Raw genomic sequence first — 20,693 nt, forward strand, 5'->3', positions numbered from 1 at the left:
CCTTCTGTGTTTTTTATGGTAAATAGTGCTTGTAGTAATAAGTGGATGAGTGTGATTGCTAGTGAGAGAAACCAAGCTTGCAAGCTGCATGAAAGCAAGCCAGAGAGATGTTGGAAAATGAATACGCAGGTAGCTACAAAGGCAGGACTGAACCAGGCTTGGGTTCTTCCCTGATTCTTCCACAGCTTTCCAATACAAATCAATTAATAAAAGCTTGTTTCCTCATTCACAAAACAGCAATTGGTCTTACAGAGAGGTGTGAGGCTAGCGCTGAGTCAGAGCTGGTGGAGATCAGTGGGATGGTGCTGCTGGAAGCTTCACCCACTGCATTGCCCAACCTCCCCAGGGTCACAGCAGTACATTCAGTGTGAGGTGCAACTTTGGTGAGGCCCCTTCAGGCAGAGCTGCGACAGAGGGACATTAAAATCCCTCTAATTGGATACTGTGCAATGAGTGGAGCAGGAGGAAGTACCTTGAGCTGGCTTTCCTCTTGCAGTGTGCTCTATCATAAACCACTATGGTTAATGCCTTTTATTTTCCGAGAAGTTCACATAGCAGAAGCTCTGCCCACTGTTCTGGTGCCATTGACCACAGGACTCTTACCATCAGGCACTGTGTGTGATCTGTGCTGGCCTTGTCCCTCTGGAGTAAGCTGGATGGACCCGTGCCTGTGATTTTCACTCTTCATCTACAAGAAGAAACTTTCCTGACCATAGCTGGTACTTCAGTGGTACAGACTGGACAACAAAGGCACAGTGAGTGTAAGGCAAGCAATGCTGGTGATTTGCAGCGTCATTAGCTTTCATCCTCCTCCCCCATCGTCCCTTCTGACTTCCTTTTTTCTTCTTCTCTCCCTTTCTTATCTCAAAGCATAGCTGAGTAGTTTCCTCTTTTCTCACAGATTGGCTCCTGGAATATGGCTTGCTCTCCCATAGGATAAAGGAAGGCTTCAGCCCAGGTGGGTTTCTGCAGAGGCAAGGCCTGAATTGAATGAGTGCTCTCAGACCAGGAGAAGAGGTGTGAAGGCTTTTGTCTGCACAGCCCAGGTTGGTCCACATCATGCAGGATAATTTATATTGTCAGATTTTGTTATTACTGTTCTGAGGGGAGGGCGTGCTTCTCATCAACACAGAAATGCTTTTCTGCTGCTGATCTGCTGGGGTTGCTTTGATGTCAGGCAGAGCAAGGTGGGCTTTTTGGTGTTATTACTGACCTGTTAGTCCCATGTCAGTTCAGTTCACTTTTGGAGTCCTGTCCCATGCAGGAGTGGAGAAATGGGCTCTTGGGGAAATGCAGTAAGATATGTGTGGAATCTCAGCCCCTGTATAGTCAGAACTCTTCCCCTTCTGACCCCAATTAAACAAAACAGCTGAAAACATGAATGCTGAGGTTACTGGCAGGTACTGACAATGACACAGCTACTGCAGCCAGTTCATATGTGTGACGTGAGCATAGTAATTAACGAGCAGGATTTCAGGAGCTGAAGCTGTGCTGGGGCTGCACAGATGAGAATCATGAGGTGGCCATGAGAGGCAGCGGAATTAATGGAATTAAATTCAACATTGTTGACTTGATTTCAACACCACCACCACCACCCACACTTCCCCTGGGCTTTGAGTCTGCGTTTTTTGTTTCCTGCCTTTGCTTTTTAAGGGAGGGCGAAGCAGCTCACTGATACTTCTCACTTACCACCATGCTGGAAGAAGATAATGATGAGACGTGTTGGAATAGCCTGGAAAACTTCCGAGTGAAGCTGATCTCTGTGATAGATCCTTCCCGAATAACACCTTATCTTCGCCAGTGCCAGGTGATAAACCATGATGATGAGGAACAGGTTCTCAATGACCCCAGCCTGGTCATGCGCAAACGTAAAGCAGGTGGGTGAAGTGCAGCTTTGGCTCTTCTAACTCAAGCCCATTCTGTGATGGTGTATTGTTCTGCCTTCGGTATTTGGGAGCAGAGCCTCAGACTACAGAAGGAAAAATGGTGATGCTCCACTTAAGTTACATAAAATGCCCTTCTGAGATGAGGGTTTTGCACTTGCTGTAGTAGAAGCTAGTTTTAGTGTTAACTGTTCTTCCGCAGCTGAAATACTGCAGTATTATTGTCCAGCATTTGGTTTAGAATTGTGGGGAGATTGGAGCAATTCTTTGTTCTGTTAAAAATAGGTGAAGAGAGAAAGGAATTAATAGAACATTGCTGCTGTTCCAGGTGTTCTTCTGGACATTCTTCAGCGAACGGGGCACAAAGGATTTGAAGCATTCATGGAGAGTCTCGAGCTTTATTACCCACAACTGTATAAGAAAATAACTGGGAAGGAGCCGAGCAGAGTTTTCTCTCTGATTATAGGTAATGTTTGAGTTCTGGCATAAAACTTTTTAGTGATAAGTGAGTGAAATTCTGGAGCGCGCGCGTGTGTGTGTGTGTTGCAGACAGGACAGCAGTTAGTGATACTTGTCTACCTGACAGACACAGCTGGGGAGTCAGGCCTGAGCCAGCTCCTGATGAATGAAATTACAAAGCTGCAGAGAACAGTGCAGGAGGAGCGGCAGAAGGCCCAGGAGCTCACCGTGTGGCTGCACACCAAAGAGAACATGATCAGAGAGATGTGGGTGAGGGACAGCCTGCTCCGCAAGCACCAAGAGCGGGTGCAGAAGATGAAGGAGGAGAGGGACAGTCTAAGCAAGGAGCTGCGGAAGTGCAAGGATGAGAACTATAACCTGGCAATGAGCTATGCCAGACAGAGCGAGGAGAAGAGCAGTGCCCTCATGAAGAACAGGGACCTGCTCCTAGAGGTGAGTGACCCCCTTCTTAAGCATCCTCCTTCTTGCTTGATCCCTGAAGAGCTGTGCTGTACATCAGGTGTGTCTTTGCCTGGGATGGTGTGGCTTAGTCTTGATCCCTGAAGAGCTGTGCTGTACATCAGGTGTGTCTTTGCCTGGGATGGTGTGGCTTAGTCTTGATCCCTGAAGAGCTGTGCTGTACATCAGGTGTGTCTTTGCCTGGGATGGTGTGGCTTAGTCTGAGTTATTGTGTGTATTCCTTGCAGGTGGTATGTCTTAGTGGTCCCTGGCTCAGCCCTGTAGGCCCATGTGTTACAAGCTGTGCCATGAAGAATCGAGTCTTCCCCTTGTTTGAGGCTGGGCCTTCTCACAAGGGCAATGTAGAACCAGCCTGTTGTACCCATTTAGCACAAAGTCTCAGCTCCCCAGAACACCAGACTTCCTAAGGAACATAGAGCTGGGGAAAAGCTTGCACCATGCTTGCCTGATAAATGGGGAACTCTGCCACGAGAGCACTGCTTTTGCAACCAGGCTTTTGTGTCTGTTACTGATGAGCTCTGAACCTCCTTGTAGATTGACAGCTTGAAGCATAGCCTCATGAAGGCTGAGGATGACTGCAAACTAGAGCGTAAACACTCAATGAAACTGAAGCACGCCATAGAACAGCGTCCGAGCCATGAAGTGATGTGGGAGATCCAGCAGGAGAAGGAGTTGCTTTTGGCCAAGAATCAGGAGCTGGAGAACACTCTCCAGGTTGGTGGGGGGGTGACTGGGTGAGGAATCTAAAGAAATTATTCTTCTATGCAGCCAGCACAGCGATGGAGCTGTACTGAGTGTTTTGAGGGTCAGCTATGGCCTTGTTCTCCCAAGTTGTACAGAGAGCACGTTGGATTTCAGAGTTAGATGGTTGCTGTATCTTTTGTTCAGCAGGTTGCCAGAGAACAGAATTTGGAGAAGAATCTCTCCCGTGAGACTGTGCAGAATGACTGCAGCCAGATACTGGAGCGCAGGGACCTGCTGAACACCCTGTACCACCTCCGCAAGGAGCTGCGCCAAGCCGAGGTGCTCCGAGACAAAGTGTGTGGTGCAGTACAAATCCCTGCTGGGGCTCAGTGGGGTCAGATGGGCAGATTAAGCACATAAAGTGTCTTACCAGTGAAGCAGCAGAGCTGCGAGGCAGCATTCGCTGATGCTTCTATTCTAGGGTCTGTGTTGCAGTTTGAGGGAAAAGATGTGCTAATATTCTAGTGGTCTGAGTCTGTGACATTAACTGTGTTACCTGTTGATGCCTGTGCCTCAGCCTGCAGGGTGATGGGAGCTTATATCATGATTGACAGCTCAGGTACATGTAAAATCTGCCATGTTAGCAGGCTTTCTAGTCATACTGCCTGGTCTTCTGGTTGGCTTTGCTCCGGCAGGGCAGTCTGGCTTTGGTGTTGCAGGGAAGTCTGGCTATAGCAATCTGTGATATAGAGCAGAAGTGATGAGATTCTAGCTTGGGCTCACCCCACAAGCCATGTCTCAACAGTATGCAGAGGAAAAAGAGATACTTGAACTACAGTGCATGTCTCTGAGGAAGGACTCCCAGATGTATAGAAAACGGATGGATGCTGTCTTACAGCAGATGGAGGAAGTGGCTTCAGAAAGAGACCAGGTGATAAAACGTTCCTCCAGAAGCTGCTGCTAATCCCTGGCTTGCTGCTTGAAGCAGGCAGGTATTGTAACCCTGAATGTGGTGTCGTGCTACAACACGTTGCCTCTTACACCAGGCACTGCTGACCAGAGAACAGTTCTACATGCAGTACTCAAAGAACCTGATTGAGAGGGATGCTTATCGGAAGCAGATTCGGGAGCTGGGGGAGCGATGCGATGAGCTGCAGCTGCAACTCTTCCAAAAGGAGAGTCAGCTACTGGCTACTGAAACCAAGCTGAAAAGGCTGCAACTGGAGCTGCCTGCACTGGTATGTTTGTGGGGTTATTGTGTGTGATGAGTTGGAAAGTGTTGAGTCTAGGATCCAAATAAGACTGCTTTGAGACACTGAGACCTAACCAATCCGATTTCAGCAAGCAGTGGCCACCTGCTTGGGTAACCATTTATTTCTGTGAAGACGTGATGGTTCTTAGGAGCTCACCCTGGTCTGCTGAAGCCTTACACATTTGGAGTGCTTCCAGACACCATAAAGGCATTGTCACCCACTAAAGAGTGAACTCTGGAGTCTGTACAAGCCATTTGGGTGAAATAGGAGCAGGGTATGAGAGTTCATGGAATTAAATGAGACATCTGAAGACTTGTAATTATTGTGGCATCTTATGTGCTTTCTCCAAATGGTCAGATGAGTGTAGGAGGAAGTTAGTTCACATTTCTATCTTCTGGAGCTTTTGATGTCCTCTGTGTTCCATTGCAGCCATTTATTCACTCATGAGGAGTAACAAACTTACTGGTTTTATTTCAGACTTCTGACCTGGATGACACCTCCTCCAGAGATTCCCAGGATGTGAGTAGGGTGCCTTGTTTATGTTTCATTTTCTCCTGGGATGGTTTCAGCTTCCTCAGTTGCGCTAATTCCCAAAGAAGCAGCAGTCTGTGCTCCATGGGTCAGGCTCACAGCAGTGACATCAAGTCCTGAGGCAGCAAAGCAGGCTAACAGCTAAGGGTGGCTTCTCCTTATGTCCTGAGACTTCTGACCATGGGGATGCAGCTGTGATAAGATTTAAGTCCAAGCAGACCAGAAGATTCAAATTATTTTGCATTGCTTCTAATCTCTCTCTTATGAGAGAATGTGCAAAAATAAGTATTATCCTGAGAACATGCGTAGAAAAGAGGGTTTTGGTTTTTTCCAGCTTAGTTCATAACTGTGGTAGGGGTTGTCACATTGTCTGGAGACAAAATGAATGAGCCCATAGTCATGGAGGATAAGTCTGTGTGTAGATACACAGCTTCTAGTTCAGAATGTTTCCTGTTTTGCTTACAGCAAGATGCAGTGGGGGAAGGTCGGTTATATGCCTGTGTCCTGTGTTCCTGCATTTGTTCCTAGCTATTGTCTGAGAAAGAATATGGAGTACTTCTCATGATCTTAATTTGTTTGTGTCCCAATAGCTTACTCTTCATGCTCACCTAGATGAAGATACACACCTGACTGAAAGTAAGGTTTCTACTGGGGAAAACATACAGCATGGTTCTTGATGGGGTTTCCCAGTGTTCAGAGGGACAGGAACAGACACTTTTAGTGCAGAAGAGGAATCCACTGACTGAGGGTTTGGTCATTTGGGTGAAATAGGAGCAGGGTATGAGAGTTCGTGGAATTAAATGAGACATTTGAGCACTGCCTTCTGAATTGGGCCAGCCAAAATCACCTGGTACACAATGCCTTCAAAAAGCAGCTCCTGGATGCCTCTTCTTCACACAGTCCTCTCGTGTTTGTGGCTGAGCTGAGAATGGAACAAGCATCCTTCCACTCCAGCTCAACCACATGTCTTTCCCCAGAGACATTTCTTTCCTCTCTCTTATGTTGCAGGCTATTTTCACAAAAGCAGAACCATGTAATTAACACTGTCCCTGGTTCAGTTCTTGTGGCAGCCCCAGTGGAAATGATTCAGCAGCACAGAGAAGAGCAAACAGGGTCCTTTAAAGCTTGAGATTCTCCTTTGAAACATGTTCCAAAAGGAAGGAATCAAGCAGAGATCCTCACCTGAAAGAATTAAGCAATCATTCTCTGAGATGGGAGACTTTTCACAGCAGCTGCCACACTGAAACAAAGCCTTTTCTTACCCTACCTCAGCCAAATCAGAATGACATATCACAGTATCTGATCACTGCATTAGGAGTTGAGCTAAAATACGATCTGTTGAGTATCTGAATGTGCACATCTTCCCTGTGGCCCAACACCAACAAACTGTGATTCATGTTTAGTGGGATTTCTTCTTGTTATCTCCATCATTATTCTTTCAGTGACATTAGGCAGAGGTGCTGCTCTGCACTGGTTCATTTTGCTTCTCCACAAGCAGAAATTAGACAGATGGTGTCTGGTGATCCTATGGGGAATTCCATCCAGTCTAAACAAGACTCAGAGGTCACGCAGAATGAGCAGGGTCTTGTGCAATGGTCACAAGATTGAATACTGAATGTTTCAAGGCCTGGGTTTGGCTTGCTGTGGATGCTGTATACTGCTGGGCAGCTCTTACATGACAGCTATTGCCGTGTGATGAACTGGTGGAAGGAGAAGTTACTTCAACATGGCAGCTGTGACTGAGATTGTGATTTGCTTTTCTGTTTTCTCTCAGAAGAATGCTGCAAAGGCGAAAACCAGCAGTTCAGCAATGGAGAAAGCAATCTGCCTGCAGAGTTGCCCACTGTAAGAGCCCACAATGATTCTCTTTGGTCTGAATGGGGTTTGTAATTACTCATGTGCTTGTTAACAATGGATTTATCACAGAATGACCAGGGTTGGAAGGGACCTCAAGGATCACGTAGTTCCAACCCCCCTGCCTAGCAGGGCCACCAAACACACACATTTACTAGATTTAGCAGGCTTCAGGCCCAAGCAGATGCAATGCAGGCTCTACACACATCCCAGGGGCTGGGCTATGGTAGCAACCAGCTCTTCTTAATCATTTTAAGGCACAAGTTTCCATTTTCTCCTCTTAATTTCTTGGAAATAGATTCAGGGCTGCAAACAAACCCAAGATGGGCTCATCATGTAGAGCACCTCAGCCTTGAAGGGCTCCATCTTTACACAGCAGCCGTGTCTAGTGTGATAATAACATTGATCCAAGGCTTTAGAGCAACTTGCTTTGAGGTTTAGAGCAACTTTGCCTTGTTCCATTCCAGTTCGAGGAGTGCAGCTCTGCCCACGAGGAGCTGTCTGAGAAGGAGAGGAGGAGGATGAAGGATTGCTTTGAGCGTTACCGCAGGTCGGGCCCCATTTCCATCCCATTCCCATCCCATTTCCATCCTATTTCCACCCCGTTCCCGTCCCGTTCCCGTCCCTATCCCACACTCGGTTCCATAGGCCTCACTTCCATTCGGTCCCGTTACCAGGAAGCGCGCCCTCCGCAGAGCCCCCGCAGGCCGCCGCCATGAAGCCGACTGGGAGCCCAGCACCGGCAGCGACAACACGGACACGGAGGGCAGCTAGAGCTGGGCCGAACGTCCCGTTACCGGCCCCGTCAATAAACACTGAGCGCTCACAGCGGTGCCGTTACCGTCGGGATGGGGGAGGCGGCCTATGTGGGGCCGACCGCGCAGCCTCAGCGCCGCCTCTTGTGCGCCTGCGCGGCCGCCATGTTGAGGCGCTTGGTGCGGGTGGCAGCGCGGGCCGCGCTCGGCTCCTCAGCGCCTCCACAGCGGCGGCCATTGCCCCGCAGTGTGTGCACCGCACCGCCGGGCAGCGTGGGGCGGCTGCAGCCATCGCATTACCGCCTGGTGTACACCTGCAAGGTGCGGGGATGGGGAGGGGAGCGTCTCCGACGGTCGGTGTTGTGTTGCTAACCCGTGCCTTGCAGGTGTGCCGGCGCCGCTCGGCTCAGAACATCTCCCGCTTGGCCTACAGCCGAGGAGTCGTCATCGTTACGTGCCCAGGGTGTCACAACCATCATATAATCGCTGATAACCTGGGCTGGTTCTCCGACCTGCAGGGCAAGAGGTGCGTGTGTGTGTGGGGGGTGTGTCACATCATCGGCACATCGCCCTTTAAATACGAGGTTTTGCAGTAGCTGTCAAAGCATTCTTACTCCCAGGAGGGGAGTAAACTCTTGGAAAGGGCTGACAATAGCAGGACACGGGGAAATGGTTTTAAGTTAAAAGAGGAAAGATTTAGGTTGGGTGTTAGGGGGAAGTTCTTCACTAGGAGAGTGGTTAGGCCCTGGAACAGGCTGCCCAGGGAGGTTGTGGATGCCCCGTCCTTGGAGGTGTTCAAGACCAGGTTGGACGGGGCCCTGGGCAACCTGATCTAGTAAAGGTGTATGTTTGGTGGCCCTGCCAGGCAGGGGGTTGGAACTACATGATCCTTGAGGTCCCTTCCAACCCAGGTTGTTCTGTGATTCTGTGATTATTGATCCTGAGGGATAAGAACAGCCCTAGGAGGTTCGGATAGTTCTGTCCTCTATCCTGTGTCAGCTCACTGTGTGATGTTAATCACCAATGCCCCCACGCCAGGCTCTTCCCTCTGGCCTTTGCTGTAGCATCACTGTTGGCATTGCTGTTCTAAGGAATATCGAGGAGATCCTGGCAGCCAAAGGGGAGAAGGTGAGACGTGTGCTTGGTGAGGAAGCCCTGGAGCTGCTCCCAGAAGGTGTGACGGATGCTGACCCTCAGAGCCGTCCTACAGAGGGAGAAAGTGGGGACCCTCCAGAGACTGACAACAAGGGACGAACCTGACAGTGGGATTGGTGTCATTCTGATGCCAAGAGAGACTTTCATGTTTCTTGATCTCAATGGACCGTGCTTGGAATAAAAGTGGGTGTTTGTCTCCTTTCTCTGCTGTGTTTTTGGTTGTTGTAGTTTTGCCTTTGAGTGAGCTAATAATGTCAGACTTGGGCTGTGGACCTTTTTTTCCTGGTACTTTTGCTGTTGTTAAAGCAGTTTCAGGTGTTACAGCAGCATTGAGAAGCCTGCTTTGTTCACAGGTGAGAATGGAGCAAATCATTTCTGACCGTGTGCTTTGGCTTAGGCAGGTGTGGCACTAACTGGAGGCTCTGGCAGTGTCCTCTGGCCTTGTCCAGGTGTTGCCCATCAGCAGCTGATTGCAGTGCTCCAGGAGGTGCATAGGGTGGCAGCTGAACAGAAGAGTCATTTGGGACCACCAAAGGACATGGCCCTGACCACAGGTGAGTTTGCAAAGCCAAACAAGCCTGCAGGAGCACTGGACAACCAGCTTGTGCTGCAGTCACTTCAGCGCTGCCTTATTCTTTCCTGTGGTATCTTCCAGAGTGAAGGCTCTGTGCCCCACATGTCATGGGGTTGGAGGTCTTCATTTGGTGTTACACCACTCCTGCTCTGCCCTATGGCTGCCTCTGCTTGGTATTTCCTCGTGGGGTGGTGGTGCAGCGAGCAGCCCTGTGCTTGGGGTTATGCAACTTCCTCACTGGTGAGGGGGAGGATGGGCGTGAAAGAACAATTAGTATTTGTAAAGCACGTTGGAGATAAGTGGAGCACCTAGAAATGTGTCTTATTTGACAGACATTGAGGTGCTTATTAACGCCACTGCTGCATGTTAAGATCAGCTAGAAGAGAAAATAATAACTTGATAAATGAGAAATGTAGGTGTTTACCCCAGCGCTGTGCGCTGGTAGTGATGAATCAGGCAGTAAGGTGATCAGAACTGCAGTTTCTTTGGGCTCCTTTTGCTTGCATAATTTCTATGATACGAGGCCTGTTAACACTCTTAATACAACCAAGTATTTGCTTTCTTGTGGTTTTAAACTTGGTATCAGAGAGTAATGGAGATTGGAGAAGCCTAACCACCTTGCTTAAAGGAGGTTCAATTAGATAAGGGCTTTCCAAAGCTGAACAAACCCAATTCCTTCAGCCAAGCATGGTGCCCATGGCTTCATCATTCAAGTATTAATTAAGAGCATTACATGCATTAACGAGTGTGGTTCATTCATCTGAAGTGTTTTCCATATGCTGCATTGTAAGTATGGATCAGAGTGACAGGAAAACAATCACGTTTCTGCGGTGATAGGTAAATTCAGGGTGAGGAAACAGCTTTGAGGGGCAGGGCATCCATCAGCTGGGTTTTGTGTGTGTTCACATCCCCATGAAACACGGTTCTCTCTCTCTGAGGCAGTTAGATAGGGGAGCAATCCATGTATTCATTATGAAATAGGAGTGGAACTCTGCCGTGTGCTCACCCTGTTGTCAGCTGCTGGCTCCTGTTAGCACTGCTGGAAAAGTGGTTCTGGCGTTGTACCTGACAGCAGCGCTGTGCTGCCATTGCTGCTAATGCCTTTGATGGAGTGGAACGGAGCTGCTGTTACAGGATCTGCGTTGTCTTGGAAACAGTTCATTTATAACCTAACTTTTGTAATGCTCTTTTCCTTACCTTTCTGTGCCCCTGGCTACAGACAGGCTGTGCTCACTTTTGCTTTCTTACAGTAGGAATTGTAGCTAAGAAATGTCATTGCAGCCTCTCTTTTCCCTGGCGCTCAGTGCTGCCTGGAGGCAGAGTGGAGGCTGAGCTGGTGCTGCTCACCCATGGGTAACTGTCTCCCTGTTATGGGGATGGAGAGAGGCCTGTTTTGCTGCTGCTGGAGGCAGCTCTGAAAGCTTAGGCCAGCAGCTTGGGCGGAGCACGAAGCAGTAGGCTGCACAGAGTGGGTGAATCTTCAGGGCGAGGTTCTGGAGTGGGACACAGGGAGCTCAAAGTGCTGTGAAACAGCTGCAGCAGACAGGATGCAGCACATGGGGCTCCTCAGAACCAAACAGACTGCTGTGCAACAGGGCAGGAAGCTGCTGCTTTTAATGACAAGCATTCTGGGTCTTACAGCTGGAAGGGGAGAGGGCTGCACTTCTCTGATGGGCTTTGTGTACAAAACAGGAGTGTTTGTTGCTGTGAGCTTGCATTTAAAAGAATGCTGTGCTTCATTTTGAAGAGGTTCTTTCTTTCTGGAAAAGGGGAGGTGTATCTTTCTGGAACAAAGGGAAGAAGCCTGTTGGAGCTGCTGGAGCTGCGGTGTGATGGGGACCCATGATGCCTGAGCCTGGAGCAGCAGAGCATGGTGAGTGACAGTGCACTGATGGGTGTCTGAGGCACAGAGAAGTGATTTTGAGGCAGATCAGCATTCACAGGGTGCCTTGCTGGCATAAAACCCTTGCTGTGTTCCTCGAAGCTGTTTCACTGCTGTTAATGAGAGCTGCATTCTTTTCCCCCATCCCATCCTGCAAAGGCTTTGCTGTGAAATAGGAAATAACTTTGCCTCTGGCTTTCTGCCTCTCCTGTTTTATTGCATTCAATTCCAGAGTTCATCCAGCTGCTGGGGGACTCTGATGGGTTGCAGCTGTTGGCTGCAGCAGATGTTGGTGTTCTTATGGTCCCCCCAAGTGTTTGGTAGCATATAGATGGGGGCCTTATATGGAGAGGAAGTGAGTGTGTATGCTTGTGCAAGAGAACTGGGGGCTGTGAAGTGTGCTGCTTGCACAGGGCCGCACGTAGGCTTCTGGGCTGCCAGGTCCTGCTGTAATAGGGGCAGAGAGGTACAGCAATGTGAGAAAGCCTTCTGCCCAACCCCTGCAGGTGTGTGGCTGATAGCTCTGTGCATGTCCCTGGGCTGTGATCTTCAGTGCTGCTGAATACTGAGCTCGTTGCTGCAGAACCATGCAGGAGTTAACCCATGGATCTGTCCTGGCCTAGCAGCAGTCAGGAATCCTCTGTGGAGAACCTCTGAAAGCTGCTGCTGGCTCCAGTCTGGAATTTACAGTGCTGGGATGCTCAGAGCCAGCAGCCCCCTCCCCCATGGGCTGTGTGCCCTTCCAGCCCGATGGAGATCATGGCTGAGGCAGGAGCACGAGGCTCAGGAGAGGGTTGAGGTAAGTGCTGAGGCTCAGGCCTGGTGTAACTCAGCAGATGAGCAATGCAATAACTTCCAGTAGGCACACAGTCAGTGTGAGCTCTCAAGTGTCTCTCAGGACATTTACACAGCGAGGTAGGAAGGAGCAGTGTCTATCTATCTCCTGTTTCTGATGTTTTCAATAGGTTTCCACCCCCTAACAGCCCCGCACTGGGGCCAGCACCCTGCTTTGTAATTCACAGCTGCTGCAGCAGCTGCTCTTTGCTATTCAAGGCAGCCCCGGCAATCCCCCATGTATCTGCTGGGTGGCAGCAGCGAGCTGTTCTCTGCACAGAACCGAGCTCTGCTGGCCTGGCAGAATTGAACGGGAAGGGGTTGGCTGATCTGCGCTCGCTGTGACTTCCATAGCTGCTAAGGACAGTGAGACAGCAGGTGAGCTAAGCCCCCCATCACTTACTTATAGGAATCGTCACCTGTTTAGATTCCTGGGAATCTAAACCTCAAGATTATGCATATCTGGTTCTGTCCTCAAGTAACCCACAAAGCCTTTGGCAGTACAGAGTTCTGTGTGTCTGGGTATCGGGAAGCTTAAGAATGCCTGATGAGAGCAAGCTGGTGGCTCTTTGTTAATCTTTGATTGGGACTGGCAGGAGCCTACGCAAGGTAGCCAGGCATAGGAAGACCAGCTGAGACTTGGCTTTATTCTTACAAGCCTCAGGATCCAAAATCTGCTGCTCTCCAGCTCATTCTCTAGCGAAGTCTAATGCCCTGCTGTGTTAGAATGAGCTTGCACTGCTGCCTGCTGCTTTGTGAGTATCTTCACTAAGGGCTTATGCCAGGTCATTGTGCAGAAATTGCTGCCCTTTTCTTGCAGCAGCTGCCATCCAGGGAAACAAGCCCTGGTTTTTTGGGGCAGGAACCAAAGCACCTTGCCTGAAAAGAAGGGCTCATTCCCATTCCTGTGGGGAGGGCTTGAGCTCACTGGGAGAAGCAGATCCTTGACAGTCACAGGCTGCTTTGGATGCCTCTTTTGTCCCTGTACTTTTGGGCTTTGACTGGTGGTCAAAGGTAGAGGCTGCTCAGTGCTTTATAACTCTCTCCACACCACCTGAAGTGAGTTAAGGCAGGCAGTGGAATGATGGTGGCTGCTTCGAAACAGACTTGTGTGCTTGTAAGGTAAAGGGATGCATAGGTGCTGACATACATCCTTCTTTTCAACACTTACATATGGTGACAGCTGCCACAAAAACCCACCATGAATCCCCACTTCCAGCCCCAAGAGCCACCATCAGCTCTGCTGACAGCAAAGTAGGAAGGTGGGCCAAAAAACATAAGGGAAAAGATTATTTTGCCACGGAAGCTTAGACACAAATATTTATTAAGCACAACCCTCCCTTTCCCTTGAGCTGTATTCGTTTCTAATATATTAATTCATCTGGCAGATTATTTTTCTTAGAAAAGAAGTACCTGTGGGTTGGAAATTCCCCATTAAAATGACATTAGCAAATGCACATGTAAAAAATAAATAAGCTCATACATTCAAGTATATGGCAAATAATTAACACCTCTGAAAGCTTAATGGTCAGATTCCAGTTCACCACCTGGCTGAGAGCTGCACAAGGGCCAAGCCTGGAGCTGGTCAAGTCATTCTCATCTCCAGTGGTGTCCTCTTTGCAGGTATGAGCTAGGTGGGGATATACGTGGCTGTGCACATCCTCCTGCTTGATCTCCAGCTCTCTGACCTGGCCCAGGAAGGAGGCAGAGGTTCAGCCCAGTGCTCTGTGCAGCAGGTGAGTGTTCCCTGTTGGCAACCAAAATGCAGCTACCCCTCCCATGGTCAATACAGGCAGGTTCAATGCCTGGTGAGCAGCGGCACTGGTCTGAAGAATCTTAACGCTGGTTGGAAATGTTTCTATCAAATGCATTTCGATTAGAAAGTGCTGATTTGTTCCCTGTAGGAAACACATCTGCTTTGGCAGAACTCAATACTGGAGTTTCTGAAGTCCAGGATCACCTCTCTGGTCAAGCATTCCACCTCCTGCAGTTTGATCTCTGCTGCCCTCTTCTCTGAGCTTGCATTTCCAACTTTACCAAAAGGAATGAAAATAAACTTAGACCCTTACATTTGTGTGCAGGGTGAAACTGACTTCCCAGTAACAATTCCAGCCCGGAGCTGTCACCAAGGCTCCATTTCTTACTGGTGTGGGACCAGACAGTGTGCAGAATAAAGACTGCTGTGCTGAGAGCAGCTCTGCTGGGGCACTGAGCAGCACAGCACTGGTTTCTTTCAGGTGAAACAAGGGGAGAGAAGTGCTATTGTCCTCCACTGGTGGATGCAGGGAATAGTTCTGCTTGCTTTCATGACAAGCCATGGCCAGAAAACTTTGCTGGCTCACAGAACAGGTCAGTGCCGGATGCAGGTTTCTGCCTTAAGCATGCTGGACAGTCCCATGTGAATCTTCTGGCTCAGCTGTACCAGAAACAATTAGTTCAGCTAAGTTTGATTTCTGTGCTGAATAGATGGGCCTTTCTTCCTTCTTTCCAAGGTACCAGCTCTTCTGTCTTGTGGCTGCAGTGCAGGCTGCATAGCTGGCACTTACCTTTCAGGCTTTGTCCCATGCTTGCTCTGTGGAGGTCTCCAGATCCCACTAAGGGTTAAACTGGAAGAGCTCCATCTCTTGCTTTGGAGCTTCTGGCACAACTCTGTACAGAAGCAGCTGAGGAAGCAGAAGGGACAAGCATAAAGCTCTCACTGCAGAGTTCATTGCACCCCAGAACAAACTTCAGAGGGTGGGGGACCATGGCTGCAGCCAGGGGGAGGGGGTGAGCTTTAAAAGGTCTTGTGTAGCTTCTGATTTGGGCTCATTTCCATCTGCAGAAAGAACAACACCGATGAAGATGTTCCAGGAAAGGATCCAGAACAATTTGTGTCATCTCATGACGCAGATGTGATTGCAAAATGGAAAAGGTCCTCTTCCCTATTAAAAGTATTTCAGAAATAAAGAAGATTGAGGCTGCATTTAACTACCTGCTCCGGGCTCCTCCTTCAGCTGACAGTGTGAGTTCCTGGAGTTTTAATTGACAAGCAAAGGGGCTGCCAAGGTCCACTTCCCTTGAGCTGTGCCCATTGTTACAGAGGCTGCATCTCCTAAAAAAACCCTTGTTTCAAAACTGTCCCCTCTGAACACCAAGTGCAATGCATTTGAGGTGCAGATCCTGGGAGAAGCCTGGTGGTGCAGAGCACTCCTGTTTGGAACCACCTACACTTAAGTTCTTTTTGAATAAACGAATGAAACCAAAACAAACCCCCCAAACCCAACCCCAGTTCTTAGCTGGAACCAGGCCTTTGCTGCTCCTCTTCTGCCTCCTCTTGTGCTGAGGCCAGATCTACCCTCTGCTCATCCATACGTTTGGCTTGAACCCGCTGGATGAGGCTGAAGAAATCCTCATCTGGCATAGTGGGACCACGGGGGATGGAGTCTGGTGGTGCACAGCGCTGGTCGTCTATCCTGGAGGACTACAGGGGAAGAACAGGGGTTAGGGCTGTGTGCTGACAGCCTGCAGGTGGGCAGCTGCTGCCCACAGCCCCCAGCCAGCCCGGTGAGAGCAGGGGGGCATCACTTGCTGTACCTGACACTTCATCAGCATGTTGAAGAACTCATCCCCTGGCTCCTGGGCGTCCCCCTCCATACACAGGTGCCCCAGGTTGTTGTGTGTTATCCGGAGGCCTGGCAGGTTGCCTACATTGGCACGCTGGTCATCCAACCGTCTGCTCTGCGAGCTGGCGATGAGATCGAAGAACTCCTCTGTCTGTGGGGATGCCATCATGGAGGAGTGTGCTGGGAGGGGGAGAGGAGCACAGTGGGGTCACATCCCTGCTCACCGCAGGGTCCCATTTCTCACTTTCATGCTGTTCAACCAACAGATTTAAGCCGCTGTTTGAGAAGCCTCCCAGGGCTGAGCTGCTTAGGACACCAGCTTTGTGACCAGCACCATTCCCTTCTACCCTGTGTGGCAAACAGGAACAACCCCACTGCCAACAACACAAGCAAGCAAGCAAAAACCTACAATCAAAGCAGAGAGCCAAGCAAAACACACAGCAGGCACTGCACCTGGGATGGAGACAAGCGAGGGGAGCTGTAAGAAATCCAGCCTGGTGGGCATTGCCTCAGGGAGGACAAAGCACTTGGAGATGCCCCAAGATCCTGAAGCTGCTGCTCCGACAGCCCCAACTCCTGGAGTTGTAGGAATGCACAATAACTGCAGCACTGACCCTTCAGCTCACAAAGAAACTTCAAACAACGTGTCCAAAAAGCTCAGAGACCAAGTGATGGATGAACAGAAAGTACGCCTGCCTCAACGCTCTTAATGAAGCTTCACACTCATTTGTTACGCAGCTGTTACAGCCAGATGCACTTCTACATCAGAAACACACCTTGAGAGAGCGATGTTCACTTCCACCTTATTTTTAGCACAGAAGAAGCTGCTCACCTGGGAGTGACCTGCGTCCTGCGAGCACACAGTGCACAGCCCAGCGCTTCGATCCTCTTCGGTTCAATCAAAGCAACTCAACACGCATAAAAAGGACACAAACCCAAAGCACAAACACAGCCCTGACCTGCCTCTCCCATCCCATTTGTCAGATGGTTTCCTCCATTTATCCGTGTTCTTCCTACAAGCAAAGCTCGCTGTCTGTGCACCCGGAGCTTCCTCCTGTTTATCCATCCTGCTGCCTTATGCAACACCTATCACCACAGCATCCAACAACTGTACAAAACCCAGACGTTTTTCCACTGTGGTCTCACTAAGAACACCAGCAGCACCTTCCCCTCCTGCCAGAGCCCACCCAGGCCATTGCACAGCAACACCACATAGCCAGCCATGCCATAGGAGCAGCACGACCCAGAGTCATAGCGACTTCTCAACACCTCCATGCTTACGTATCCGTTCTTCCAGGGCTGGGACTGGTGTGGCTGCTGCCTCTGCAGCCTCTGATGGGCATTCCTCCAACGGGCAGCGCTGATCGTCCATCCGGTTGCTCTGGAACTTGCTCAGCAGGTCAAAGAAGCATTCCTCATCCGAAGGGGTCCGATTGATCTTCTGCAAAGACAATAGAACACATAAGACTCAGCACGCCCCAGTCACCTCTAACCATGTGGCCTCAGCAATGCTCCCACCCTGCCCTGCCCACACTATGCCCGTCCTTCTCCATGCACTGCACCTGCCCATGGTCGCTGCCTCTTTATGCTCCTGGCTCAGAAACAGCCTCTCCTTTTCCTCTTTCCTCACCACCCTTTGGTTTGGATGATCCAAAGAAAACCAGCCTCCAAGAAGAGGCCACGAGCAGAGTGGTGGGGAGTTCAAGGGGGTGGGAGAACCCAGCATGTGCCTCTATGGAGTGCTGCCACGTGCCAGGCTCAGGCACACTGCCCATCCCTCCTTTCCAAGCTGCTAAACGTAACCTCTGCAGACCACAGCCCCCCTGCTTCCTTCCGATACACCGTTGCGCCCTGCTCGCTCCAGCCATCACCAAGCTGCAAATGCCACAAAATTACAGTTTTTCAGGAAAATGGTGCTTGCATGAGAGCCCCAAATAAGCACCTTGCACCAGACAGCGATATATTTGTGCTGCTGAAGGGTCGGCGCTCACAGCAGCCTCTAATTGTTGTGCCATGCCAGAGGGTGCTGCACCAGGAGGGTGAACCCAGGTCTTGTGTTCAGTGCTGCACAGCAGGGCTCTTTGGAGGGCACCTGGTGAGGGTGTGCAGGGCTGAGCCCAGCACAGAGCTGCTCCCTGGACACCAGCACACAGAGTGCTTCCATGTGCTGGGAGAACTGTGTGCTGACAGGGTTAAAGCTGCGAGTCAGAGTCAGTAAACGAAGGAAAACAATTTTCCTGTATGCTAAGCGAAGCAGATGAGATGCACTCAGCTTCTATTTAGGGCAGCATCAAAATTAGCAGCGGGCCAGAGAGGAACAGTGGCAATGTGGGAGCAGAGAGGGGAGGAAGAATCCCCTCTCACCTCCTCCCAGGTGCTGACCCACCAATGGAGCAGCAGCACGGACAGACCCCCCCGACCATCAGCCTCTGAAACCACAACCTGAATGAGCTTCAGCCAAGGATGATAAACAGCATCTACCACAGCCCTGCCGTGCTGGTTCACACGACCCAATCTGAAGCTGAAGGAGGAAGCCTGTTCATTCACATCACAGCTCCTTGTGGCACAGTCAGCAGGGGCAGCGGCACAACCCATAGAGCTCATGGGGAGACCACGTTCCCCATTGCACATCCCATCAGTGATCCCAGCCATTTACTGTGTCAGTATCTTTGCTCCACACACACCCGAGAGAGGGAAGGATGCTCTGCCTGGCACACGCAGAGCCCCACACCTCTCTAATTAAAATGCCCCATTGTAACACTGCACGGAGCTCTGCCTGCTGCCGGCCCCAAAGAAGGAGCTGTGTGGGCAGATGGACGGGCTGTGCCCTGGGGTGCACCGTCTGCTGCCGAGCTGTGGCTTCCTGAGAGCCTGGGCATCCCCTAACAGCACCGAGCAACAGTCCTACAACAGCACAGCCACCACCACGGTGTTGCTATGGGCCCCAGCCCCACAGCTCACCCCACACCCTGCACAAAGCCCCTGCCCACAGAAAGGCCACGTATACAGCACTGCAGCCTTGCTGTTCTCTATGAGGGAACAGAGCACCCAGCAGCCTGGCTAATGACAGCCTAGGATCAGGACTCACCTGAAACACACCTCCCTCGCTGGAAGGCAGCAGGGATGCTGCGTGCTGGTGCAAGGAGCAGGTTGTTCAGCCTGCCAGGTGGGAGCCAGGATGTGTCAAACAGCTGCGGTGCTGGGAACACAGGGAGCTCAGGGCAGCCCAGTACCTGCACTGCTGGGCACTCACCAGTGCTCAAGAACCTCCCAGCCTCTGCCCTGCTCTGTGCCCTGGGCACAAAGCAGTATCTCATAGGGGCCAAACTCCACTGCTCTGCCAAACTGGCTTCTCTCAGTGTCCCTATGGAGCAGGTCAGGGGATAACACAGCAGGTTTCAATGCTGCTCCCACAGCCACCCCTCGGAGAGTGCTTCCTCCTCATCCCATTTTGGTGAGTAGACAACACAGAGATGAAGGGATTCACCAAGTGATGGAGCAGGGACAGGACCCTACACCTCATCCCAGCACCCCATCCCCAGAACTGACCTTTTGACTGCAGATGCTTCCCAGACAAAACATGCTCTGGGTCCAGCTGATATTCGCCCTGACACATCCATGCCCATGTGTCATCTCTTATCTGCCTCTCCCCTACCAACCAGATGCATCCCGAGCACTTACCCACTCTTTCTCCAGGCAGCTGACCCAAAATCACCGGGTAGGAGCACTTCACACCATGCACACAGCACCGCCATCTACTCCAACACCCCAGCACCCCTTAAAGGAGCCAACAGCATCACTGCCATGCACCCCAAAGTCCAGCACCACGCAGGGCATCACGCTCAACCTCACTGCTCCAGCCATGCAGGGTGAGAGCCTGAGGGGTGCTGGGATGAGCATCCAGAAGGCAAAGGAGAGGCAGGAAGAAACTCAGGTTGGATGCAGTTTGATGTGGAGGTGAAGCACCCACCTCTGCTCCCAGCACAGCAGTGGGGCTGCCCTACTCCCAGCAGTTGTGCTGCTGCCTTGGCTCCTCGTTGGCTCGGAGCTGTCATACTCGCAGTCTGTGCCCGGGGCAGTGCTCCCCCCCAGCACCGCTGTGCTCCCGCAAGGCAGCAGCGCAGCACCAAGTGCTCCACAGGACACTGCATCCACTTCCCAGGCAGCAGTACAAATATTGGTACTCAAAAGTTCCAAATGAATCCAGCAGCCAACTCTAAAGGCAGCTGATTTTTCCAGCACCCACAAGCTCTACCCAAACCCCAACCCGAGGAAACCCCCGTTCTATCTCTCCATGCATTTCAGGAAGAAAAGAAAAGCAGAGCCCGAAGGAAGCCGCTCTGTGCTCACCGATCCTCCAGCCGCGCTCTCAGCTCCGCTCACAGTCAGCTCCGTTTGCCCTGCGCTCCCCAGCGGCTCCGCTCAGCCCCAGAGCACAGATTTACACGGAGCAAAGGACGAACAGTCCCATCGTAAAGCCGCAGCCCCGTCCCCGCTCTCGCTTCTCCCTCACCTCGCAGCCGCGATCCCAGCGCCGTTCCCGATGCTCTCCGACGCAGCGCGGAGCTATGTGAATATTTAGCTTTCCCTCCACCTCCTCGCCTCCCACCCGCCGCGCACACTTCGCCTTAAAAATAGATCGGGATCGATTTTACCGAACGACATCTGCAAAACGCGCTCAGCTCCGCGGGCAGCGGGACGCACCGCGAGCCTGCAGGCACCGTCTGATGGCTCAGATTTAAAG

General features: G+C 50.9%; 3 protein-coding genes and 1 long non-coding RNA gene across 20 annotated transcripts in view; 2 read left to right on the forward strand and 2 right to left on the reverse strand.

Moving 5' to 3' along the window:
* Positions 1-102: 102 nt before the first annotated feature.
* Positions 103-7,970, forward strand: CARD9 (caspase recruitment domain family member 9). 6 transcript variants are annotated; one of them, XM_032448065.1, is made up of 13 exons: positions 103-1,046; positions 1,654-1,877; positions 2,212-2,349; positions 2,470-2,795; positions 3,357-3,536; positions 3,711-3,860; positions 4,312-4,437; positions 4,553-4,744; positions 5,237-5,278; positions 5,881-5,926; positions 7,065-7,135; positions 7,612-7,694; positions 7,822-7,970. In XM_032448065.1, exons 2-13 carry the CDS (start codon positions 1,694-1,696, stop codon positions 7,916-7,918), a joined length of 1,635 nt encoding a protein of 544 aa, XP_032303956.1. In that variant the 5' UTR covers positions 103-1,046; positions 1,654-1,693; the 3' UTR covers positions 7,919-7,970. The 6 variants fall into 6 exon arrangements, with proteins under 6 accessions (XP_032303956.1, XP_015734384.1, XP_032303959.1 ...); XM_015878898.2 differs by having other exon boundaries at positions 103-958; XM_032448068.1 differs by having other exon boundaries at positions 103-1,877; positions 3,711-3,845.
* Positions 5,615-7,916, reverse strand: LOC116654179. Its single transcript, XR_004309122.1, has 2 exons — positions 7,800-7,916; positions 5,615-7,645 (listed from the first exon to the last, which is right to left on the reverse strand). It is a non-coding gene; the product is annotated as an uncharacterized LOC116654179 (long non-coding RNA).
* On the forward strand, positions 7,885-15,314 carry DNLZ (DNL-type zinc finger). 7 transcript variants are annotated; one of them, XR_004309120.1, is made up of 8 exons: positions 7,885-8,220; positions 8,286-8,425; positions 8,991-9,237; positions 9,456-9,608; positions 11,398-11,501; positions 12,017-12,309; positions 13,968-14,693; positions 15,169-15,314. XR_004309120.1 is itself a non-coding variant. In XM_015878909.2 (3 exons), the coding sequence occupies exons 1-3, from the start codon at positions 7,993-7,995 to the stop codon at positions 9,157-9,159; spliced, it is 537 nt and encodes a 178-aa protein (XP_015734395.1). In that variant the 5' UTR covers positions 7,885-7,992; the 3' UTR covers positions 9,160-9,257. The 7 variants fall into 7 exon arrangements, 1 of the variants encoding a protein (XP_015734395.1); XR_004309121.1 differs by having other exon boundaries at positions 13,968-14,080; XR_004309118.1 differs by having other exon boundaries at positions 9,452-9,608; positions 13,968-15,314.
* GPSM1 (G protein signaling modulator 1) overlaps positions 13,647-20,693 on the reverse strand; it is a 49,541-nt gene continuing 42,494 nt past the window's right edge. For 3 of the 6 annotated variants that reach the window (XM_015878882.2, XM_015878878.2, XM_015878880.2), the window contains 3 exons: positions 17,219-17,390; positions 15,921-16,129; positions 13,647-15,807 (listed from right to left, as the gene is read on the reverse strand). In XM_015878882.2, the coding sequence (XP_015734368.1) occupies positions 15,619-15,807; positions 15,921-16,129; positions 17,219-17,390 (570 nt within the window). In that variant the 3' untranslated portion in view covers positions 13,647-15,618. The remainder of the gene's footprint in view (positions 15,808-15,920; positions 16,130-17,218; positions 17,391-20,693) is intronic. The other 3 variants (XM_015878883.2, XM_015878879.2, XM_015878881.2) reach the window with 1 other exon arrangement.

This window comes from Coturnix japonica, chromosome 17, assembly GCF_001577835.2.
Source record: "Coturnix japonica isolate 7356 chromosome 17, Coturnix japonica 2.1, whole genome shotgun sequence".
NCBI classification, from domain to species: Eukaryota; Metazoa; Chordata; class Aves; order Galliformes; family Phasianidae; genus Coturnix; species Coturnix japonica.